This window comes from Macaca thibetana, chromosome 15 (assembly GCF_024542745.1).
Source record: "Macaca thibetana thibetana isolate TM-01 chromosome 15, ASM2454274v1, whole genome shotgun sequence".
Lineage (NCBI taxonomy): Eukaryota > Metazoa > Chordata > Mammalia > Primates > Cercopithecidae > Macaca > Macaca thibetana.
The window spans coordinates 416,697-440,714 of record NC_065592.1 but is presented as its reverse complement, the minus strand read 5'-3'; the positions used below and the strand labels follow the sequence as shown (position 1 = coordinate 440,714).

The 24,018-nt window shown below is 59.4% G+C and overlaps 1 protein-coding gene across 1 annotated transcript in view; it reads left to right on the top strand.

Moving 5' to 3' along the window:
• SARDH (sarcosine dehydrogenase) overlaps positions 1 to 21,049 on the top strand; it is a 76,070-nt gene extending 55,021 nt beyond the window's left edge. The window contains 4 exon segments of the mRNA XM_050759819.1: positions 11,721 to 11,883; positions 12,636 to 12,804; positions 17,742 to 17,877; positions 20,597 to 21,049. Coding sequence (XP_050615776.1) covers positions 11,721 to 11,883; positions 12,636 to 12,804; positions 17,742 to 17,877; positions 20,597 to 20,722 — 594 coding nt within the window. The 3' untranslated portion in view covers positions 20,723 to 21,049.
• Positions 21,050 to 24,018: the final 2,969 nt, after the last annotated feature.

The following is a 24,018-nucleotide window of genomic DNA, read 5'->3' as shown; positions in this document are numbered from 1 at the left end:
AACACATCCCCTCCCATGTGAGGCCCAGCAGCCTCGCCCCCACCCGCGCGGCCATTCCAGCAAGCTGCTGGGACTTGTTCTCAGACAGGCGGCTCCAGCTGCCTCCCCTCCCCTGGGGCTGGTCCTTTCCTGGCCCTGGCGGCCTCCCCAAGCCTGGACCGCGGCTGCCTGGGTCCGCCTCCACCTGTGTGGCCCAGGAGCCAGGCCAGGCCAGGTGCTCGCTGAGCTGACACAAAGGCTGTGCTTCCAGGATGACGTCCCCCAGAGGAACAGGCCAGGCCAAACACAGCGTTGGGGGTGTAGGGGGTGCAGGGATGGTCACAAGGGCCGCTTCTCCCCACAGTCTCCTGCTCATTGGTGTAAAATAACTGGTGTTATACAAACACGTCAGGGCTGCATAAGATACTGCTCATTGCTCAGTTTCCAACCGTCACTGCACATAGGATTCAGCACAGGGGCTGAGTGCAGAGCTCGCTTCTAGCAAGCCCACTTTGGGCACGATCCTTGCCGCCTCAGAGCAAGGATGCTGGGTCTGTGGGCAGGTCTGGTGAGCTGCTGCACGAAGCTCATCTGGCTGGGACATGGTGGTCAGCAGCATCTCAGAGGACCGGTGGGGACATCCATAGCCTGCCAGCGAGTTAGCAAAAACCCCTCTAATCCCATCCCCAGAGAAATCAGGGTTGACAGTTGAGTGCGTTGCCTGCTATCTTCTTCCCGTCATCTGGGACTGTCTGTGGATTTTAAAACGTAATCAGGGCATCCCCTGCAGTCTGTACACACTGCTTTATTCTCCCGGATGTCGTGACTGTTTTCCTGTTCCTTTGAACGTTCCCTGAGAACCGCTTGGAACCCTCAGCTGCGTCTCCAGTGCCCTGGGCATGGATTTCACACTGGATCCCACCTCTTTGCTTTGGAAGTGGCCCCGGGAGGAACTTCCCTTGAACACCATCCTCCCAATAGACCCTGACTATTGGTCTGAGAGAGGGTAGAGCTGGACCCACCGGGTTGGAGGTGTCTGCGGTTCATGGTCCCGGCCTTCTGAGTCACTCTGTGGGGTGTTGTTCTCTGTCCGTCGGTATTCTGCGCGACTCGCTTGCCCAGTGCTACCCTAGGTCTCAGGTGGATTGGGAGAGAAGCACAATGCTTTCTAGGCCGGGGTCCCTGCCTGTGGGATGGGTGGGAGGGGAAACACAGGGGAGGCGGGACATGAGCATCAGCTGGCGTGCGCGATCCTGGGGACACAGGAAACAGGCGGTGGGGAGGTGCTGCACTCGTAAGGAGGCTCAGCTGCCGGGAAACACGCCGTGCGCCGGCCATGGCGGTTATCCGTGGCGTACCTCCCAGCACCGTCAGCTCACGTTGGACCACCTGGGACCCTCAGTCAAGCATTAGTGTTTTACTAAACAAGGATCCGTTCCCAGTGCTGTGCTTCTCACCTTCTCTCTCACCAGTGCTTGAGGGGCTCTGGAGTGACTCTGTACATGCTGTCTAGGAGCCCGCTGGGTGCTGGACTGGGGTTCCAGGATGGAAGATGTGGCTCCTGCCCTCGATGGACTCAGACCCCGAGTGAGGTTGGGGCCCAGGAAGGGACCTGCAGCCACATTCCAGCCTGTACTGGAGAGAGGTCCTGGGCAGGGCGAGTGGTGACCACAGGCCAAGGGGTTCTCATGGAACCGAGAGTCCCACAAAGATGACCACAGAGAACTGAGTGTTGGCAGGAAACAGACAGGGTGGGGCAAGGCCCCGAGTGTCGAGCATCTTGGCCTCTCGGCCGAGAACAAAGTATGGCCCGTGTTGGGGAGCTCTGCCCTGGGACTGACCCCAGGGCCTGTGGACGAGCTGGCTGGGAGCCCATATCAGCTGCCCCTGCTCCACCCGCTCCCCACCAGCATTCTCCCCGTCTCTGTGGTCCCCATCCCGACACCTCCTGTCCCCCGTGGCAGGACCAGGGCAGCAGATGCCCCGGTGCTGAGGGCAGGCTTCCATCCCCCCACAGCCCCAGCCAGGAGCTCGTCCCTGCCGACAGCCAGTGCCCCAGGGCCACACTCCTTAGGAAGACGGATGACCTTAGTGCACACAGATTTACTATCTCCTGGGCTGAGTGGCTGGTTCTGCGGGGTCACTCCCATGCTCATGTTCTTAGAGTCCACGGGGTCCGTCGGGGACAGGCTAGGGGTGAGCTGGGGCTGACCATCTTCACCTAGAGACCCTGATGCCCAGCACTGAGCACAGCCCCACTGGCTTCTCATCCATCTCCCTCGTCCTCCCAGCAGCTCTCTGGAGTGGCCACTATGGGCCTGGCGGCCAGGTTTGCTTGTGTCTGGAGTGACCAGTGTGGGCCTGGCGGCCAGATCTGCGTGTGCCTGGAGTGACCAGTGTGGGCCTGGTGGCCAGGTCTGCGTGTGTCTGGAGTGACCAGTGTGGGCCTGGTGGCCAGGTCTGCGTGTGTCTGGAGTGACCAGTGTGGGCCTGGTGGCCAGGTCTGCGTGTGTCTGGAGTGACCAGTGTGGGCCTGGTGGCCAGGTCTGCATGTGCCTGGAGTGGCCAGCGTGGGCCTGGTGGCCAGGTCTGTGTGTGTCTGGAGGACGACTGCAGCCCTCAGGGGCTTGAAGTTGCTGGGTGGCCAGTAGGTCCAGCTCCCATGAGATGGGGCCGGGGACTCGAGGACTAGGCACCGCCAAGGGTGTGGAGGACGGAGTGGCCAGGGATCCTGCCCTCAGTGACTTCTGCCTTCTCTTGAGGGCCCCGGGGAGGTGTGGGCCAGGAGAGCAGAGGTTTTGGGCCCTTACTGTCAATGTTACAGTTTTTGCTGACCTGGGAGGCTGTCCCTCAAAGTGGCCAGGGCCACGCACTCCCAGGTGGCCCCAGCCTGGGACACAGTGCCCTCCCCATTTCCTGGCCAGCAAGACAGATGGGGATACAGCCACTGGCCATGGCCAACTCCCCCTGTAGGGCGGCCTCACAGGTAGGTGTGAGATGGGAGTTGAGTCAGCCACAGATGCTGGGGGGGTTTGGAACCAAAGCGTCCGTGTTACCCAAGGCTCCGTGGAGGTCAGGCCAGAAACCTGGCTTTCCATCCTGCCCCATCCGTCTGCGGGACGCCTCTCTGGGCCTCAGTGTCCCCACCTGTAGCACAAAGTCTAGCACAATGTCTGAAATTCTTTCCGGGCCATTCCATAAGTCTGTCCAGACACTCTGGATTCTCTGAATCCAGGGAGAATTTCATATTCTCCTAAATAATATCTTGTGCTGGCTTAAAAATGTGTTGATGACATATCCCTCAACGTGAAGAAACGCTGGGTTGTAGGAGCGTGGACCTGAGCCAAGTATTTATAGGCGATCAGTTGAGTTCCAGCCAACCAGATGCAGGAGAGGAATGTGTGTGCCTGCACCGTCAGCGGAACCTCTGGGTTGAAGGCAGATGCAAGGGCCGATGAGGACAAGGGCCAGGGCTGCAGACCCAGGACCCGGGTACGAGAGTGGGCGCCTGCCGCTGCCCAAAGACCCTCCTCACCACCAGACGAATTGGGCGCAATTCCTAGCCGAGCACTGCTGCTTTCTGCACTGATTCTTCTCTGAGAGGCTGGGATCTGACCCAGGCCGCCACGATCCCTGGACTGCTAGAGGAAGAAGCAGGGTGGGGAGAGTTATTGTCCGCTCAGCAGCCAGCAGACCAGCTGTCCTTGCTCCCCAAATATCTGCCTCGAGGCCAGCAAGATTCCCCGTGGGTCGGTGCTCTCCCGGCGTGCCTCCCGGAGCTCCGCTCGGCCAGACACGGTGTTCCCAGAGCCCCTGCCGAGGACAGGCCCCGCTGCGAAGCAGCATGCTGGGCTGGGAGCACTCCGTGGGGCACGGCGATAAAGTGATTTTCTCTGAAAATTAATTTCAGCTCGAAAGGAAATTGAATCTCTTTTCCTGACAGCGAGAAGTCCTAGTTGTGGCGCTATTAGGATTTGATTAGTTCAGGATGGAGCAGTCCTGCACCCACACACATTAGATAACCATGACATGCCAGTCAGAGACCAACTGGGTTCCGGTCACTGCCTAAACACGCGCTTTACAGAACCTGTGCAGATTTGCTGAGGCCTGAGACAGATGCCCAATGTCATGGGCAGGTTCCCTGATGCAGCGCAGAGAGACTGGTGGCCGCAGGCTGGGGCGCCATGTTCCCTGTCACGGGTTAAGCTGCTGCCATGACAATGTGAAGTGTCTGGGCCCCAAGGGGAGGTTGGAGCAAGGGTGTTTGTGGAGTGGGTGGTGGGAAGCTTCGACCTGCCCCGGGTTTGCTGCTTCTGTCTGGGGCAAGTGACCTCATGCAGAATTGGGTGCAGAGGGCCCTGAGCTGGGGGCCTCGGAGGCTTCAGGGGCAATCAGTTCCAGGTTCTCATCTTGCCCTTGTAAGGAAAGAAAAATTGTGATCCCTCCCCTCAGCCATCATCAGGGGCATGGGAGACAGGCCTGTAACAAAAGACAGGTTCACAAGAGAAAAGCACACCAGATCTATTTAATCAAAGCTTTATGTGACATGGGAGCCATCAGAAAGGGGAACCCAGAGGCCCAGGGAAGACGGTTCCAGTGCTCAGGGTCGGTGAAGAACGGGCAGCCATGTGGACAGGTGTCGGATGGCAGGGGATGCCTGTGGGGATGGACTGCGGGGAGGCCGGCGAGGTCGGCCATGCCGATCCCCCTTGGTGTCTCCGTGCAGGTGCTCCTCACTCCCAGGCATGGGGCAGGATCCCTGGAGCTAGGGCCTTATGACCCACAGTCAGACAAAGTAGGCGGAGAACATCTTTAGGGCCAGTTGCTCCCCAGAAAGGTGGGGAAGGCTTGTGTTGTATTTCTAGGTCTCATGGCTGGCTTTGGGGGAGAGGGCCTCTACTGTCCATGACCCACCTGGGGAACGAGGAATTCTGGCTTTTGTGACTTGCTGCGGGGGAGAAAGAGGGCGGGAGACAGGAGGGGAGGAGGAGGAGGTCGTAGAGAAACTTGGGCTGCACCAGAGGCCTTCTGGTCTCCTGTAGTCCCGAGTCCTCATGCCGGGTGCCCTGCTTGGGGGATCACGGTCTGAATCCTAGAATGCTTGCAGCAGATGAGCCTCGAGCCTGCTGGCCACTGTGGTGGGGGCTGGCGAGAATGGGTACCAGTGCTGTGTGGCCCAGGGCAGGAGGCCTCCTGCACCTGCCCACTGACCGACACTTGCCACCCAAGTGGCCTGAATGGAATGGGACAGGCAGGGCGAGTTCCTCTCACCCTTGGGGACCAATGACATCCCACAGAACTCCCTACAGGGCCTGGAAGTGTCTGACCTCCAGAACCTTCCAAAAAGAGAGGGTCTTCAGGCCAATTTGGAGGGAGAGAGCCATGGTCATAGTAATGATGTTTGCCTAAGTATGGGGGACTCGATGGGCCTCAGCCCCGCCCCACGTGGTCTCTTTCCACAGAGAGATCCTCTCTCATCACAACCTGCAGTCCAGGAGTCTGAGCCCTAGCGAACGACACCAGTGGCAGGTGGCTCTGCAGGTTTCAGGAATCATTCCCCTCCTGTCCAGGCTGACTGGCTGGGAACAGTGCCTGGCCACTGGGAAGACTGGCACCAGGCAGCCCTGTGGGTCCTGAGCCCTCACCCTCAGCCAGGGCCAAGCAGGAAGGGGACTCAGCTCCCAGCAGGGTCCATGCTGTCACAAAAGGACCCCTGCCCCAACCCTTTATTTGCAGAGCTAAATCTGCTCATAACAGACATGTCACTCCAGGTGACTGATTAGTTCCATGGGTGGAGAGGTCCCCTGTAGCCCCACCCTTCATGGGTTTGATTCCAAAGCACCTATTTCTAAACAGGAGGCAGAGTTCATCTCACCTTGGTCTTCCTCCCTCCCAGCTCAACCCCCACCTGGCCAGGTATCTGTTCTGGTCTGACCCTCAAACTGCACCCAGTTTGAGGTCAGGGGCCCAGGCTTGAAGGTGCATCCCCTACAGATTCTTTCAACAAGAATCGTGCATCATAAACTCTGTCTGGATCTGAGAACATTGTCAGTTCACCTCACTCCTCTCACCCCTGGAGGATGTGGGTTTCCAGGCTCAAAGTCCTGGAGGATGTGGGTTTCCAGGCTGACAGTTATGTTCGAAGCTCTGTGCTTCAAAGATACTGTTCTACAGTAGATTAGCATCTACTGGAGCCACGCCAAGGGATGGTTTCAAGGTTTCAGGCCTCCCTCTCTGTCTTATTTATTTGAGATGGAGTCTCACTCTGTTGCCCAGGCTGGAGTACAGTGGGGTGACCTTGGCTCACTACAGCCTCCGCCTCTCAGGTTCAACCAATTCTCGTGCCTCAGCCTCCCAAGTAGCTGGGACTACAGGTGCCCGTCACCACACCCAACCAATTTTTGTATTTTTAGTAGAGATGGGATTTTGCCGTGTTGGCCAGGCTGGTCTCAAACTCCTGGCCTCAAGTGATCCGCCCAACTAGGCCTCCCAAAGTACTGGGATTGCAGGCGTGAGCCACCGCGCCCAGCCTCTCTCTGCCTCTTTCTCTCTTTCTCTTTCATTTCTCCTTCCTCCTCCCCACCTACCCGCTCTGCGCCCTGCCCACTCTGATGCCTGCGCATGCCCCAGTGTTTTCCATGCAGGGATTCGCTGGTGTTTTTCCCGTTTGGTACGTACTGTGCTTTCTGTAGTCTGACAGCTCATGACCAACCATCTTCACTTCTGGAACATTCTCTACCGTTATCTTTTTAAGTACCGCCTTTCCCCCCGCTCCCCACCCGCCTGGTCTCTCTGGTATCTCCTTGACCTTCTGTTGGACACAGGATGCAGCTTCCTGTCTGGCCTGGGGCCATTCCCTCACATTCCCCAAATTCCCATCTCTGTCTGCACCTCCTGGCTCCTCTGTTCCTGTGGCCCAGGATGTCGAGAAAGTGCCGGTCACTTAGTTCCTAGCCTCAGTTTCCCATGAAGAAAAGGAGCTGGTTTGTTGGCTGGTTTGTTAGTTTAAGTGTACAGTTTTGTAGTGTTAAGTATGTTCATATTGTTGGGAAACAAACCTCCAGAATGTCTTCATTTTATGAAACTGAAGCTCTGTCCCCATTGAGGCAACTCCCTTTCCCCCTCCCCAGCCCCTGTGCCCTCCATTCTGCTCTCGCTGTCTATGAATTTGGTGACTCCAGGGACCTCATATGAGTGGAATCAGACAGGATTTGTCCTTCTGTGACTGGCTCCCTTCACTTAGCATGATGTGTTTATAATGTGTTCATCCGCGTTGTGTTATGCGTCCAAATTTCCTTCCTTTTTAAGGCTGAATAATATTCCTTTGTGTGGATAGAACACATTTTGTCTGTTCATCATCTGTTTCTGGTGTTTTTGTTTTTGTTCTTTGAGACAGGGTCTTACTCTGTCACCCAGGCTGGAGTGTAGCGGCACGATCTCAGCTCACTGCCTCAACCTCCTGGGCTCAAGTGATCCTCCCCTTTCAGCCTCCCAAGTAGCTGGGACTACAGGCACACGCCATCACACCCAGCTAACTCTAAAATTTTTTGTAGAGACAGGGCTTCCCTGTGTTGCCCAGGCTTGTCTCAGACTCCTGGGCTCAAGCAGTCCTCCTGCCTTGGCCTCCCCAAGTAGCAGGATTACAGGTGTGAGCCACCATGCCCCGCTTGTTCATCCTCTGTTGATGGACACTTGGGTTGCATCTCCCTCTTGGCTATTGTGAATAACCCTGTGAACATGAGTGTGCAAATACCTCTTCGAATCCCTCCTTTCAATTCCTTTGGGTGTATACCCAGAAGTGGGGTTGCTGTATCACATGGAAGTTGTATTTTTAATGTTTTAAAGAACTGCCACCCTGTTTTCCACAGTGCTTGCACCATTTTCCATTTCCACCAACAGTGTACAAGGGCTCCAGTTTCTCCACATCCTCACCAACACTTGTTACTTCCTTTTTCTTGTTTTTGTAATTGTCATCCTCATGGGCACAAAGTGATAACTCATTGTGCGTGCCTCTGATGGGGAGTGATGTGGAGCATCTTTTCCTGGGCCTGTTGGCCATTTGCATTTGTATTTGGGAATTGTTGATTCAAGTCCTTTGCCCATTTTTTTTTTTTTTAGATGGAGTCTTGCTCTGTTGCCCCAGCTGGAGTGCAGTGGCACAATCTTGGCTCACTGCAGCCTCCACCTCTTGGATTCAAGTGATTCTCCCGCCTCAGCCTCCCGATTAGCCGAGACTACAGGCACACAGCACCACGCTCAACTAATTTTTTTAAAAAAAATATTTTTAATGGAAACAAGGTTTCACTATGTTGGCCAGGATGGTCTCGAACTCCTGACCTCAGATGGTCCTCCCACCTTGGTCTCCCAAAGTGCTGGGATTACAGGCATGAGCCACCACATCTGGCCCCTTTGCCCATTTTTAATGGTGGTATTTGACTTTTTATTAAGTCATAGGAGTTCTTTATTCTGTCTGGGTAGAAGGCCCTTATCCTATGTAAGACTTGCAAATGTTCTCTCCCATCCCGTGGGTTGCCTTTTCACTTTTTATTAGTGTCCTCCAATGCACAAAAGTGCTTATGATGAATGTCCTTCCATCTGACTTTTGCTTTTGTGACCTGTGCTTTCAGTGTCCTGTCCAGGAAACCCTTGCCATTTCCAACTCCCCATGCTTTCTTCCAGAGGCTGTACAGCTACAGATCTTACCCTTATGTCTTTGTTCCATGTCTAGTTAATTTTTGGACGTGATGTAAGTAAGCGACCAGCTTCACGCTTCTGCACGTGGCTGTCAGATCCTCCCAGCACCACTTGTTGGAGACTTTTTCCCTGTGAGTGGCTTCAAGCACCCTTGTTGAAATCGTGTGAACACGTACGTGACGGTTCATTTGACTTCGCTTTCTGCAACTTTGCTGACTTCGTTTAATATTTTCAGCAGGTTTTTTTGCGTGGAATTTTCGGGATGTGGAAAGGGTTTAAACAAAACCTGACATAAGGCCCTTCCTGCTGATCTTCCACAACTCTGTGACTCCATCCACGGCCAGGAGTTCCATCTTGCAATTCGGGGCTTTCATAGCCCACCTGAGCCAAAGTGGCCAAGGGCCGCGTGCCAGGACCACGTGCTTGGTGCACACGTGCCATCCTTGGTTGATGGGTCAGAGGAGGGCACTGAGGCCGAGTGGGCTGACCCCCATGGGCGCTGGAAGATGCTGTTCCCAGCCAAGCCCAGCTGACTGGGAGCCCATGTTCCGGATGTCCTCACTTGGCCTGTCGCTTTCCTTGTGGGTCACCACTTGGAAGAACTGGGGACCGATCCCACTCTACTGCTTTGGTGGAGAAAAATGCAAGATGCCTCAAAAACCAGTGATTCTGTGATGTTAGAGAGGCCCCTGGATTTCCCCAGACTCCCTCACTTTGTCGGGAAGCAGATGTGGCCCCCGTTTTCCTCCTTCGTTCAGGGACCGTTTCTTGGGCCAGGCCGTGCATGGGATATGATAGAGACCCGGACCCAGCTGACTCCATCCTCGCTGAGCTGCTGGAGCCAGGAAGGATGGGACCGCTCCCTCCCTTCCACCCATGAACTCTCACTGAGCTGGGTGACAGGTCTTTGTCTGAACAGGGATCCACAGTTGGAGGGCCGTGGATAGATGCACTTTAAAAATTATATTTCCTGTTTCAAAATGTGATTGGCTTTGAGCCCTGAGATCCTCCATAGGCTGTCTAAAATTAGAACCCCGTTGACAAGGCAATCTTTGTCAGGGGCCTACGGCTTGCACCAGGGAAGCAGGGAAATGTCAACAGTACATTTTCTGTGTCAATTTTGAGTTTTGTAGGAGGCCTGGGCAAATGGCAACCTAGAACAATTTGCGCTATTTCCAAAGCTTTTAGAATCCAGCCCCTCGGAGGCCAAGTGATTAAAGTGTCAGGTTTATAAGGAGCTGCCCCTGTGGTTGGGAGAGCGGCCTCTGCCCTCCCTCCCACAGATGTATCCCAGCGGGAGCTGTACGGGGAGGGCCTTTCCGCTCAGAACAGCGGTGGAATCAGCTCCTCCACTGTCTGGGATCCTGCAGTCAGCCTAGCTCTCCCCGTTCCTTTTGTGAGCTCTGTGGTCCCAGGGCTGAGCACTCAGGCTTTCCCATGGGAGTCAGTGGGTTCAAGGGTTTGCTTGAAGGTGAGGACGCAGACTCTAGTTACTGGGTGTGGACGTGCCACGCACCTGAATTAAGTGTGTGAGGAAAATCACGTCTCCTGTGCAAGGAGCCCCCCACGCTGCCTGTGGCCTCCACGGAGCCAAGTGCTTGCCTGATGTGCAGATGTGCAGGACACACCCTCCCAAAGACACCAGCTGTCCTCGGCAGAGCTGGGTGTGCCTAGGCCTGGCTCAGTGCCTCTGGGAGCCTCTGTGTCTGCCTCAGCCTATGGACATGATTGACAGTGTTCCCACCGTTGCATGGGCCACGGAGGGACGAGATGAAGCTTAGCTCACGAGCACGTAATCGGCACTGTCACTTCTGCAGGGCTTGGGGTCACCATGTCTTTCACAGTCAGGTATCCACAGCCCCACAGGCCTTTCTCTCCTGCCTCCCGCCATATCCGCTGCCCAGCACTGGGCCTTTGCACCCTCACCTGGAAGGCCTGTCTGCAATGGCAGTCTCCTGTTCTGCCTGCCAGCCTGGTCTGGCGTCCCAGGCAGCGGCCTTGCTTTCCGGCCTCTTCCCCACCCAGAACATGGCTGTGCTCACGGCCGAGCTGAGTCCTGAAGGGCAGAGGCTATGGCTGTCTTCAGAGCCCTGTGCCGGGCCGGGGCTGACCAGAATGGTGGGTGATGGGCTCCTCGGACAACGGGCTTGGCACCTGGCTGTCCCCTTCCCCGATGCCTCTGTCCCCACCGAACGCAGCCAGGGTGGTGTCCCTTGAGCTGGGTTGCTGCCTTCCCCCTGTTCCTCGCAGATGTGTCTCAGAGCTTCTGAAACAGATGAAGCTGGGCTCCCAACCCCGTCTTACAGACAGGGAAGGGTGAGAAGCTTGTCCCAGGTCACTGCTGTGGACTGAATGGTGACCCCCAAAACATGTCTACATCCTAACTCGCCAGAACCTGCCTTATAACTCGTCTTATTTGGAAATAGGATCTTTGCAGGTGTAATTAAGGTCAGGATCTCCAGATGACATTATGTAGGGCTAGGGAAGGTCCTCACTCCAGTGACAAGTGTCCTTGGAAGACACACAGAGGGGAGGCTGTAGGGCTGAGGCAGAGATCACAGTGACGCAGCCACAAGCTGAGGGGCACCTGGAGGCGCTCAGAAGGACACTCCCTGGAGAGTGGAAGGGTCGTCTCCACGTCTCCAGAGTCTACAGAGGGAGCGTGGCTCGCCCACATGGTGAATTTGGATTTTGAGCCTCCAGAACTGAGAGGGAGTTTCCTGCTATTGATTTAAGCCACCAGTTGTGGTCATTTGTTATGACAGACAGGAAACCAACCCAGTCCTGGAGAAAATCTGAGGTCTACAGACAGCAAACCTGCCATCTCCCCTTCCCAAAGGGGACCCCCTACTTCTCCTCAAAGATTTCCGGAGCAGCTGGAGGGAGCAGCTCTTCAACACCCCATTTCTTGGTGGCAGTCTGGCTGGGACCCAGGGCCAGCTGGTAGTCATGGTGACGGTAGGAGCTGTCCACCAGGAAGTGGTAGCCTGGGCCTGGACCTCGGCCATCTTACATGGCCACATCTAAGCCTTGACCTTGTCCCCCAGGTCCGGGCCATGCGGCTGTCCTTCGTGGGGGAGCTGGGCTGGGAGCTGCACATTCCAAAGGCGTCCTGCGTACCTGTGTACCGGGCTGTGATGGCCGCGGGTGCCAAGCACTGCCTCGTCAACGCAGGGTACCGCGCCATTGACTCCCTGAGCATTGAGAAAGGTGAGTGCAGGGTCTGGTCGGCACAGGGCATGGGGCAGAGAGGGAGAGGGGCTGGCTGGGGGTGACGCTTGAGACACCTGGAGGCCGAGAAGCTGTTTACCTTCCCTATGTTGTCACCCGGCTTCTTTCCACACCATGATTTCCTCCCCCACACCCCAGCGCCCGACATCCTCCATTTCCCCAAACCCTCTTGCTGCCCAGGGTCTTCGTGCAGGGCCCCGGGGGCAGTGTTGGGATCTGCGACACCTGCGCACACCTGGACGCAGAGAGCTGAGGTGCTGCCCGGCACCTGGGGGGCAGGCCCAGGCTGGGTTGGAATGGAGGGCCTTGGTTTCTCTGAGAACTGTGAAGAATAGAGCAGGGGAGCAGGTGCTGTGGCCTCTGGAAGAAGCCCAGACCCTTGTCCACAGCAAGGATGGATGCTCAGAGCGGGCTTTGGGCAATTCCCCAGGGTGTTGGGCACCCAGCTTGGGCATTGGGAAGCTCCCCCTTCACGAGCCCCTCCCTGACACCCCCACCTGAGGGTGCAGAGGGCTGCAGTGCTGATGGGCAGTCTTCTCGGGGAGTGGGGGGGTCACCCCAGGGAATCTTCTGGAGTTGGGGATGCCCTTGCCTCCTGCCCAGGTGACTAAGCAGCTCTGAGAGTGTGGGTAGGGGCTGGAGGGGGTAAGTTTAGGCAGCATCCTCATGCATCTCCTGAAGGGCTTATCCCCCTTAGGGTGGCACCAACCCGGTGGTTTCCTTTCCCACAGGCTACCGGCACTGGCATGCAGACCTGCGGCCGGACGACAGCCCCCTGGAGGCAGGCCTGGCCTTCACCTGCAAGCTCAAGTCACCGGTGCCCTTCCTGGGGAGGGAGGCCCTGGAGCAGCAGCGGGCCGCAGGCCTCCGCCGGCGCCTGGTGTGCTTCACCGTGGAGGAGTGAGTATCCCGTTGTCCCACACCCACCCGGAAGCAACTGCCTACAGCCAGGGCAGGCAGGCGCTTCTCAGTCCCCCAGTCAAAGCCCCTGGTACCAACACTTCCCATGTGCCAGCCATGCTCTTCCGGAACACACCCAGCAGTCCACTGCAGATAAGGAAATCAAGGCCAGAGAGGGGCCATCTGGCCAGGTCACATGCTGTTAAAGGCAGAAAGGCAGAGAGAATTTGCTCTTTCTTTCTTTTTTGAGATGGAGTCTCACTCTATTGCTCAGGCTGGAGTGCAGTGGCGCGATCTCGGCTCACCGCAACCTCCGCTTCCCAGGTTCAAGTGATTCTCCTGTCTCAGCCTCCCGAGTAGCTGGAATTACAGGCGCCTGCCACCATACCCAGCTAATTTTTGTATTTTTAGTAGAGATGGGGTTTTACCATGTTGGCCAGGCTGGTCTTGAACTCTCCTGACCTCGTGATCCGCCTGCCTCAGCCTCCCAAAGTGCTGGGATTACAGGTGTGAGGATCCCAAAGTGCTGGGATTCAAACCAGGCCAGTGTAAGGTTGCACACCTGGGGCCCCTCCCAGGCCAGCAGGGCCTGTGGGGAGATAGGGAAGGCTCTGCGCTCTTCGAATGCAGGTCTCAAAAGAGAAAGGTGCAGCCAAGCCCAGGCCACCCCTCTGTGGCGGGTCTAGGCTGAGGGCCTTGGGAGGGTGAACCCAGGGAGCCTGGCCTCCCAGTCACTGCGCCATGACCTCCCATCCTGTTCTGGTTCAGTTTCCCCACAGCCCTGTGATGGGGGTAGAGGGACTGTGCTGGGGCCGCCATCCTCATTTACAAATGGAGACCACATGGTGCCAAGGAGCAGGGGACTCACGCCCAGTCACACAGCAGAGGTGGAAGGAGAGACTCTGCCTGGGGTCGACCTGACCTCCTGCTCTCCCCACTGAGAGTGGCTTTGAGCATGCTGCTGGAGCCCGGTGCTCCCTGAGCTACTGGGAGAGTTTGGATTCCAGGGACCCGAGTCCCCCTTGGGTTGCAGGGAAGTCTGAGAAGATGAGGCCCTGCGCAGAGGCCTCCCGTGGTGCCTGTGGGGGTCCGAAGCACAGGTCTCCCGGCACGTGGGCAGCTTTGGGCTCTGTGGACATGGAGCTGGCAGCCAGCTGCAAACACTGCCACTTCTCCCAGGTTTCTGGAGCCTTCAAAAGGAGTGTCAGAGTGAGGAGGGGAGGGAGAGGGAGGTTGAGGGAGAGGGAGGGTGAGGGACAGGGAGGGTGATGGAAAGGGAGGGTTAGGGTGAGGGACAGGGAGGGTGGGGGAGAGGGAGGGTGAGGGTGAGGGAGGATGAGAGTGAGGGAGAGTGAGGAGAGAGGTAGAGTGAGGGGAGAGGTAGGGTGAGGGAGAGGGAGGATGTGAGAGAGGGAGGGTGAAGGAGAGGGAGGGTGAGGGAGAGGGAGGATGTGAGAGAGGGAGGATGTGAGAGAGGGAGGATGTGAGAGAGGGAGGATGTGAGAGAGGGAGGGTGAGGGAGAGGGAGGGTGAGGGAGAGGGAGGATGTGAGAGAGGGAGGGTGAAGGAGAGGGAGGGTGAGGGAGAGGGAGGATGTGAGAGAGGGAGGATGTGAGAGAGGGAGGATGTGAGAGAGGGAGGATGTGAGAGAGGGAGGGTGAAGGAGAGGGAGGGTGAGGGAGAGGGAGGATGTGAGAGAGGGAGGGTGAGGGAGAGGGAGGGTGAGGGAGAGGGAGGATGTGAGAGAGGGAGGGTGAGGGAGAGGGAGGGTGAGGGAGGGGAGGGTGAGGGAGAGGGAGGGTGAGGGAGAGGGGGAGGGTGAGGGAGAGGGAGGATGTGAGAGAGGGAGGGGGAGGGAGAGGGAGGGTGAGGAAGAGGGCGAATGTGAGGGAGGGTGAGGGAGAGGGAGGGTGAGGGAGAGGGAGGATGTGAGAGAGGGAGGGTGAGGGAGAGGGAGGATGTGAGAGAGGGAGGGTGAGGGAGAGGGAGGGTGAGGGAAAGGGAGGGTGAGGGAGAGGGAGGATGTGAGAGAGGGAGGATGTGAGAGAGGGAGGGTGAAGGAGAGGGGAGGGTGAGGGAGAGGGAGGGTGAGGGAGAGGGAGGATGTGAGAGAGGGAGGATGTGAGAGAGGGAGGGTGAGGGAGAGGGAGGATGTGGAGGGTGAGAGAGGGAGGGTGAAGGAGAGGGAGGGTGAGGGAGAGGGAGGATGTGAGAGAGGGAGGGATGTGAGAGAGGGAGGATGTGAGAGAGGGAGGAGTGAGAGGAGGGGAGGGTGAGGGAGGGAGGGTGAGGGAGGGAGGGTGAGGGAGGGGAGGGTGAGAGAGGGAGGAGTGAGGGTGAGGGAGGGTGAGGGGAGAGGGAGGGTGAGGGTGAGGGGAGGGGAGGGTGAGGGGAGAGGGAGGGTGAGGGAGGGGAGGGTGAGGGGAGAGGGAGGGTGAGGGGAGAGGGAGGGTGAGGGGAGAGGGAGGGTGAGGGGAGAGGGAGGGAGGGGGAGGAGAGGGGAGGGGAGGGTGAGGGGAGGGGAGGGGAGGGGGAGAGGGAGGGTGAGGGGAGGGAGGGTGAGGGGAGGGAGAGGGAGGGTGAGGGGAGAGGGAGGGTGAGGGAGAGGGAGGGTGAGGGTGAGGGAGGGTGAGGGGAGAGGGAGGGTGAGGGAGAGGGAGGGTGAGGGGAGAGGGAGGGGAGGGTGAGGGGAGGGGGAGGGGAGGGGGAGGGAGGGTGAGGGAGGGAGGGAGGGTGAGGGAGAGGGAGGGTGAGGGAGAGGGAGGGTGTGAGGGAGGGGGAGGGTGAGGGAGAGGGGAGGGTGAGGGAGAGGGAGGGTGAGGGAGAGGGAGGGTGAGGGAGAGGGAGGGTGAGGGAGAGGGAGGGTGAGGGAGGGAGGGGAGGGTGAGGGAGAGGGAGGGAGAGTGAGGGTGAGGGGAGGGAGGGTGAGGGAGAGGGAGGGTGAGGGAGAGGGGGGTGAGGGAGAGGGGGTGGGTGAGGGAGGGGAGGAGTGGGAGGGGAGGGTGAGGGAGGGGAGGGGGAGGGAGAGGGAGGGTGAGGGGAGAGGGAGGGTGAGGGAGAGGGAGGGTGTGGGAGGGGGAGGGTGAGGGAGGGGAGGGGGGGGAGGGGAGGGTGAGGGGAGAGGGAGGGTGAGGGGGAGGGAGGGTGAGGGGAGAGGGAGGGTGAGGGGGAGGGAGGGTGAGGGGAGAGGGAGGGTGAGGGGAGAGGGAGGGTGAGCGGGGCCGTGCTGTCTTCGTCCTGTGGCTTCTCCCTGGGTGCCTGTCAGGCTCTGCCTTTCACGTGACAGCCTGTCTAGCTCCCGGGATCAGCTCAGCTCCCGGAGAGGGGGCCCCTTGCAGACAGGTCAGCGTCCATGGGTCCGTTCTGCCTGCCTGACCCCGACCCTCTGACCCTCCAGGAAGCACCTGCAGCCTGATGTCTGGGTTAGGAGGGCCTTGGACAGCCCCTGTGACCCAGTGCGCTCCGCTCAGGGGTTTCTGTCAGGCTGCATAATAGCTGCTCTGCGCCGCGGCTCTGGACTGTTGCGGTTCCAGGACAGACGCAGAGAGGACGCTGGCAGTGGAGTCACAGAGAACGGCCCTGCCACTCTACTCTGGGACTCCGGGCATTTGGAGCCTCAGTGTCCTCAGGTGGAGAATGAAAACTAGGGCGAGGCCGGGCGCAGTGGCTCACGCCTGTAATCCCAGCACTTTGGGAGGCCGAGGCAGGCAGATCACGAGGTCGGGAGATCGAGACCATCCTGGCTAACATGGTAAAACCCTGTCTCTACTAAAAAATACAAAAAGTTAGCCGGGCGAGGTGGTGGGCGCCTGTAGTCCCAGCTACTCCGGAGGCTGAGGCAGGAGAATGGCGTGAACCTGGGAGGCGGAGCTTGCAGTGAGCCGAGATCGCGCCACTGCACTCCAGCCCGGGCAACTGAGCGAGACTCTGTCTCAAAAAAAAAAAAAAAAAAAAAAAAAGAAAAAGAAAAAAAAACTAGGGTGAAACCAAAGATGTTTACAAAACCTCCTTGCAGCCTCATCCTAATCTGATTGACAGGTGGGACCCAAACAGTGACTCCAGGGTGAGGATACAGGAGGCCCCCTCAGCCTCACCCCGGCCCTTCCATTCAGGGGCCCCTTTGCACAGCTGCAGCCGTGATAACCCATCGCACAGGGAGAAGTCTGCAGACTGGCAACAAAGTATTACCAGTTAGCCCTGGGTGCTGGCCTTTCTTTGATTTTATCTTACTTTTATCCTTTGTCTTCCTGCTTTTAATTTTTAAAGCTTTCATGGTGAGCATTCATGTATTACACGTAGCAAAGTCCTTTGAATAAAGTATGTATTGTACTGTGAAAAAAAATGAACCTGGCTGGGTGCAGTGGCTCACACCTGTAATCCCAGCACTTTGGGAGGCTGAGGCGAGCAGATCACTTGAGGTCAGGAGTTCTAGACCAGCCTGGCCAACATGGTGAAACCTGTCTCTACTCAAAATACAAAAATTAGCCAGGCATGGTGGTGGGTGCCTGTAATCCCAGCTACTCCAGAGGCTGAGGCAGAATTGTTTGAACCTGGGAGGTGGAGGTTGCCGAGTCTAGATTGTACCACTACAACAACAACAACAACAAAACAAAACAGAGTTGAAGAGCAGTGGAAGGAAGTCGGAGGCAGGGGCTCTCCCAAATATACGGGCCTCGCTTCTGGGAACAGCAAAGTCTACTCCTGGTTTCGTTGTTTTCCACTCATCCCTTTTACTCACTCGAAGCCTGAGCCGTGGTGTCCAGGCCAGGTGCTGGGCTGGCTCTGGGGACCAGTGAGGTCCTAGTAGGCCAGCCCTATCTGTGTGGAGCCACGGTTGGGTGGGCACCATGCAGCCCCCCATTCTCCTCCAGGCCACTGTGGATGCGTCCCCACCCTGTGGTTTCTGGGGCCCCAGCTTTCTCTACTGCTTCTTCCAGCAAAGTACCCATGTTTGGCCTGGAGGCCATCTGGAGGAACGGCCAAGTGGTGGGCCACGTCCGGAGGGCCGACTTTGGGTTCGCCATCGACAAGACCATCGCCTACGGTTACATCCATGACCCCAGTGGTGGGCCGGTGAGTCGCCTTCTCTGGCCCTGCTGAGGCAAATGCCGATTCCTCCCCAGCTCCAAACCAGCACCCTGCACTGCACCCTGAGTGTGCCGGGCACAGGGAGGAGGACGGGTGGGGTCCAGGGGAGGAGGAGGGAAGAGAAAGGAGGGAGGAGGGAGAGGAGGAAGAAGGAGGGAGGAGGGAAGAGGGAGAGGAAGGAAGGAGGAGGGGGAAGGAAAAAGGGGAGAGAGGAAGGAGGAGGAGGGAGAGGGAGGAGGGGGAAGGAGAAGGGAGAGGAATAGGCCTCAGCAGGTGGAGGACTCCCCAGCTGTGCCTGGGCAGAGCCAAAGCTGCTCTCTGTTTTCTTTCTGGAAGAATCTGACTTCCAGGCTTTTTTTGGTTAGAAGGAGTTGCCAGCCAGCCAGGCTGATACCTTCCGGCTCCTGACACCAGAGACCCAAACCTCAAGCTGCCCACGGTCCACCCTTTGCCTGGGGTGCAGGGGTGGCCCCAGGGTGACCAACCAGAGACTCAGACGCAGCGACCCATGTTTCTATCCTCCTCTCTTTCCTCACTCCAGACACCCCTGACCTCAGGGAACCCCACACTCACCAGGTGACCCTGGTCCCTGGCTCTGCAGGAGGCAGGAGCAGGCTGGAAAGAGCAGGCACTGCCCCCAGAAGCAAGTCCCAGGACAGCTCTGGGTGGCCAGGGGTGGTGGGGCAGGGGGTGGGCAGCCTCCCCAGAAGGGGAAGGGGTGGTCTGTACCTCCACCTCCTTTTCCCATCTTTCTGGTGCCACATGTAGAGGTGCCAGTGAGGAGGGTCACATCCCTCCATGGGAGCAGATCTGACATTTGGCCCAAGCCCTAAGTGAGGCCGGGAGGTGCTGGCCTGACTCCAGAACCTTCCAGCCTGAGTCCCTGCTGGGCACATAGAGGGAATCGGGGAGGGAGGGAGCGCTTGGGAGAAGCCACAAGGAGGGGTAGGCTGGAGACAGAGCAGTCTTAGCAAGAGCTGCAGAAGCCATGCGCAGGCCCAGCTCGAAGGCCCAAGGGGGAGGGGACACCGCCAGGCCTCAGGCAAGGCCATGGTCCTGTGGAGCTGTGGGGAAGTGGCAGCCCATGGGGCTGAGTCTGGCGGTGGAGCTGGGAGGCTCAGAACACACTTGATGCCACCAGGCTTTGGGATCTGCCTTTTACTTGCTTTGTGACCTTGGACAAGGATCCTCTCTTAGAGCCTCGGTTTCCTCATTTATAAAATGTGGACACTCACCTACCATGCAGGGCCGTCATACAGGCCACTGCCCAGAGTGGGATCTTAATAAGCAGGGATTGTGATGGTGTGGCTCCCACCGTGGGCAGGGCCTCCTGACACAGCCCTGGGGCCATGGTCCCGGGGGCCACAGCCCTGGGGCCCAGCCAAACCGGAGTTTATGGGTTCCATGCCAGGGTGGGCTGGGGAGTGGAGGCTCCGTTGCCATTTCTTCAAAGAACAGTAATGCTCGCCTTTCTCCAGAGTCAGGGATGGGTCTATAACCAACGTGACCAGGGAAGCTGAGGTTCAATGGCATCCAGACAGGCAGCCGGGGAACCAGTCGATGCACCCAGAGCTGCTGGTGCACGTCTCGTGCCCCTCCATCAGGGCTGTCCAGAGCATTTGCACCATGGAAATGGGCAAACGCTACAGTCACACCCGCCTTACTCCAAAGCTGTTGTTAAACATTTTCTAGCACCCAAGTGGGGTAGTAGAGGTGTCTTCCTAAGATAGGGAAACCTGGTCATTAAAGGGAAAGGCTCTGAGATGAGGAAGGAGTTTCTGCCTGGTGGGTATTTGTTAGCAAGGCCAGGTGCCCGCTTTGAGTTGTGCCTGCCTGGGGACATCTGAAGTCCACCAGCTCTCCATGCTGCCTTCCTGTGGGGGACAGCTCAGAACTCTCAGCCCTGCAGGTGCACACATGGCTCAGAAGCGCCACTCCTAAAGCTCCTGTCACAGAAAAAGCTTGATTTGTTTTTCTATTTTATTTCATCCAGTCCTGAGCTGCCAGGAACAAGAAGGAGCCCTCTGACTCCCAGAGTAGAACCTGAGACTGCCTCCTGTGGCCCTGGCCTTGGGTTTAATTGCTATAATGGTAGAACAGCTTCCCTGACTGGCCCGGCCTGCCCTCCTCATAGCAGCCGTGGCAAAAGTGCCCAGCGTCACCAGCTGCACCAGGCTGGAGGTGACGCCCTCCTCCTGCCCTAAGAGCACCTGCACCTGGGGCTGACTAGTTCCCGAGGGCTTGCTGGGGAGGCCAAGCCAGGGCGTGGGATGGGGAGCACGCAGAGGCCAAGCTGTCTAGAAGGCTGTTCCAGCCGCCCCTGCCCAGAGGGATTTGAGCCGGATTGGCCGCCAGCCTCGGCGCTGCTTCGGCCCGGCTCTGGGGAAACCACCGTGTTTCTGCTGTTTCCCAGGCATCTGGAATTGCTGGGGCTGGAGGTGTGTTGTCCTGTGGAAGTCGTACTGGCTGCCAGACCTTGGCTTTGCCGGACCCCAGATGCCCGTGTCCAACTCGAGATCACATGGACACGAACTCCACCTGCTCTGGGGCGATGCCTGGGTTCGGGAAGGAGGCCCTGGCACAGGGATGAGTTTGCCCACAGGGCAGGCAGCAAGACCAAGACCCCCTCCTCCAGAGAAACAGGCAGGCCTGAGCCCCGCACCTACCAACGGATAGTGACCCTCATCCCCACCTCTGCTCCTAGGTCTCGCTGGACTTTGTGAAGAGCGGGGACTATGCCCTGGAGAGAATGGGGGTGACCTACGGTGCCCGGGCCCACCTGAAGTCTCCCTTCGACCCCGACAACAAGAGGGTGAAGGGAACATACTGAGGGCACAGACCCCATGCCCCATCACATGCTGTCCGTCCATTCCCACAGGTCCCAAATGGCCCTGGATCCCAGGACCCTGGACCCGGCCAGAACTTGGGCCCTCCCTGTCCTTAGTCTAGGCCTAGTCCTGCTAAAACCCCCAAACCAGATACGGACAGAGACCAAGATGGCCCATCGTGTGGTCACTGACCAGAAGGCGGTCTCTAATCCGCCCCAATCCTCCCAGAAAACAAGCCTGTAAGTGTCTTGGGCTCAGGGACCATGGCTTGTAGTCATCTCCAAGCTTCTAGAAGGTGCTTAGTAAATACTTGATAAGCCCCACGTGAATACAGGGAAGCAAATAGGCTTCGTCTTTTACCCCAAGCTTGACCGATTGGTGGTGGGCTTCCCTGGGGCACTTGGCTGAAGAGCATGAGGCTGTGTCTGGGTCAGGAAAGAGCGGTGATCGGCTGGCACTGTCTGCCACAGTGCACATGGAGGCCTGGGACCAAGGCCATTCTGCAAGATGGTGCCTCTCAGATCTCAGGTCAGCACGGGAGCTGGAAAGCTCTTCTTCCCTTGCTCGACCTCCTGGTTCTTCAGGTGGCAAAGCCTCCTGAGAATCAGCAGCCCAGGAACAGAGGAGCCAAAGCAGGGAGCGGGCGGGGCCTCAGATGGGTGCCCTCCTCAGCCACACAGAAGTGCAAGCTCCTTCCTCAGTTTCCCCTTGAGCCCCTTGCTCACCAGGCTCAGGCAGGAGGGGCATGCTGCTGGGTAAGAGTCTGGTGGAGTCCCCCTTTCTAGGTGACTTTTGTCTTTGCTGTTGATTTGAACGCATTTCCTGCCCGTGCCTGCCTCCTTGTCCGGCCCTTGCAGGAGGACCCTGTCTTAGGCTCTGCCCCGCACGCTGCCTTGAGATGGGGTGGCTCCGCTGCCTGCTTTCTCTTCCCCCCGATAACTGCCTGTGTGTCAGAAGCAGCTCTGCCTCTCCTGCCCGGGAGGGGTGTCCATCTCTGTCCATCCCACATGCTCAGTCCTCTCCCTCATGCCCCTGAGCCCAGGTTCAGATCAGGCCCGTCAGAGTGGCACTGCGCAGTCTTGCCAGGTGTGCCCTGAAATCTGGGAAGAGCGGGTGGCAGATGCTTGGGGATATCATGGAGCTGGGGCCCCACAGAGCCACACACACAGCAAGTGGCGATCTGGGGGCAGCAGTCCTGGCAGGCCCCAGCTGCCTTTGGATGCTCCCAGGCCACACGGCCCACTGTGGACTGAGCTCAACAAAGCTGCAGGCAGACGTTTGGGTTACAGATGGCTGTGAAAGGCGGGTTTGGCCTCCTGAGTCTGGGGAGGGGGATGCGGCTGGAGAGTGGGGTGGGGGCCTCTGGCTTTCACACGCTTCAGGCAGAAGGGACACCTGCAGCCTCCCCTCGCTCACAGGCGGGCCTGGCTCCTGGATGAGACAGCTTTGTGGGAGCCAGAGGAGGAGAGGAGGGGAGCCGGCTCCCCAGATGGCCTGGCCTGCTTCCTCCGGGTCTGCGGTTTGGCCACAGACCCCTGGATTGGGCCGGTGACCACATTCATCTCACGGCCTGTCCTTGGGGGAAGGCTGAGGATGAGGGGAGGTCAGAGCCCAGGTTCCGCTCCAAATTGTTTCTCGTGGCTGCAGCTGGGGAAGGCATGCGACGGCACCACCCTGTCCCAAGGAAAGAGAACCCAGCCCCCCCCCCCGTACCCTGTGTGCTTCCCCCGCCCCTGTGGAGACAGAACTTGGCCCCTCCGGGAGGGCACTGGGCATTGATGTGAGCGCAGCCTCCACGACTCGCCTCCCGAGCTCACCACCTGTGGGCTCCATCCCTGGACTGCAAGAGATCCCGGCCCTGCCATGGCTCCCAAGCGCACCACCCAGGGTCCACATCGCAGGACCCACCTCCCCGGACCCCGAGTCAGGTCTTTCAGACTTCGACTCTAAAAACACCGTTTCATAGCTGTTTTTAAAAATTTTTTCCGGAAATATTGATACCATGACGCTCACTGTGGCTGGGTACTGCCTCTCAGGAATTCCGAGGAAACTGTTTTGAAAGTGCCTACACTGGCTGGGTGCGGTGGCACACGCTTGTAATCCCAGCACTTTGGGAGGCCAAGGCAGGTGGATCACCTGAGGTCGGGAGTTTGAGGCCAGCCTGACCAACATGGTGAAACCCAGTCTCTACTAAAAACACAAAATTAGCTGGGCATGGTGGCACATGCCTGTAATCCCAGCTGCTCGGGAGGCTGAGGCAGGAGAATCGCTTGAACCCAGGAGGCAGCGGTTGCGGTGAGCCAAGATTGCGCCACTGCACTCCAGCCTGGGCAACAAGAGTGAAATTCTGTCTCAAAGAAGGGGAGGGAGGGGAGAGGAGGGGGGAAGGGAGGGGGGGAGGGAGGGGAGAGGAGGGGGGGGGGGGAGGGGGGGGGGAGGGGGGGGGGGGGGGGGGGGGGGGGGGGGGGGGGGGGGGGGGGGGGGGGGGGGGGGGAGGGGGGGGGGGGGGGGGGGGGAGGGGGAGGGGGAGGAGGGGGAGGGGGGAGGGGGGGGGGGGGGGGGGGGGGGGGGGGGGGGAGGGGAGGGGGGGGGGGGGGGGGGGGGAGGGGGGGAGGGGGGAGGGGGGGAGGGGAGGGGGGGGGGGGGGGGGGGGGGGGGAGGGGGGAGGGGGGGGAGGGGGGGGGAGGGGGGGGGGGGGGGAGGGGAGGGGAGGGGGAGGGGGGGGGGAGGGGAGGGGGGGAGGGGGGAGGAGGAGGAGGGGGGGGAGGGGGGGGGAGGGGAGGGGGGGGGGAGGGGAGGGGGGGAGGGGGGGGGAGGGGGAGGAGGGGGGGGGGGGGGGGGGGGGGGGGGGGGGGGGGGGGGGGGGGGGGGGGGGGGGGGGGGGGGGGGGGGGGGGGGGGGGAGGGGGGGGGGGGGGGGGGGGGGGGGGGGGGGGAGGGGGGGGAGGGGGGGGGGGGGGGAGGGGGGGGGGGGGGGGGGGGGGGGGGGGGGGGGGGAGGGGGGGGGGGGGGGGGGGGGGGGGGGGGGGGGGGGGGGGGGGGGGGGGGGGGGGGGGGGGGGGGGGGGGGGAGGGGGGGGGGGGGGGGGGGGGGGAGGGGGGGGGGGGGGGGGGGGGGGGAGGGGAGGGGGGGGGGAAGGGGAGGAGGGGGAAGGGGGAGGAGGGGGAAGGGGAGGGGGGGGGGGGGAAGGGGGAGGGGAGGGGGGGAGGGGGGAGGAGGGGGAGGGGGGAGGAGGGGGGGGGGGGAGGGGGGGGGGGAGGGGGGAAGGGGAGGGGGGGGAGGGGGAAGGGGGGGGGGGG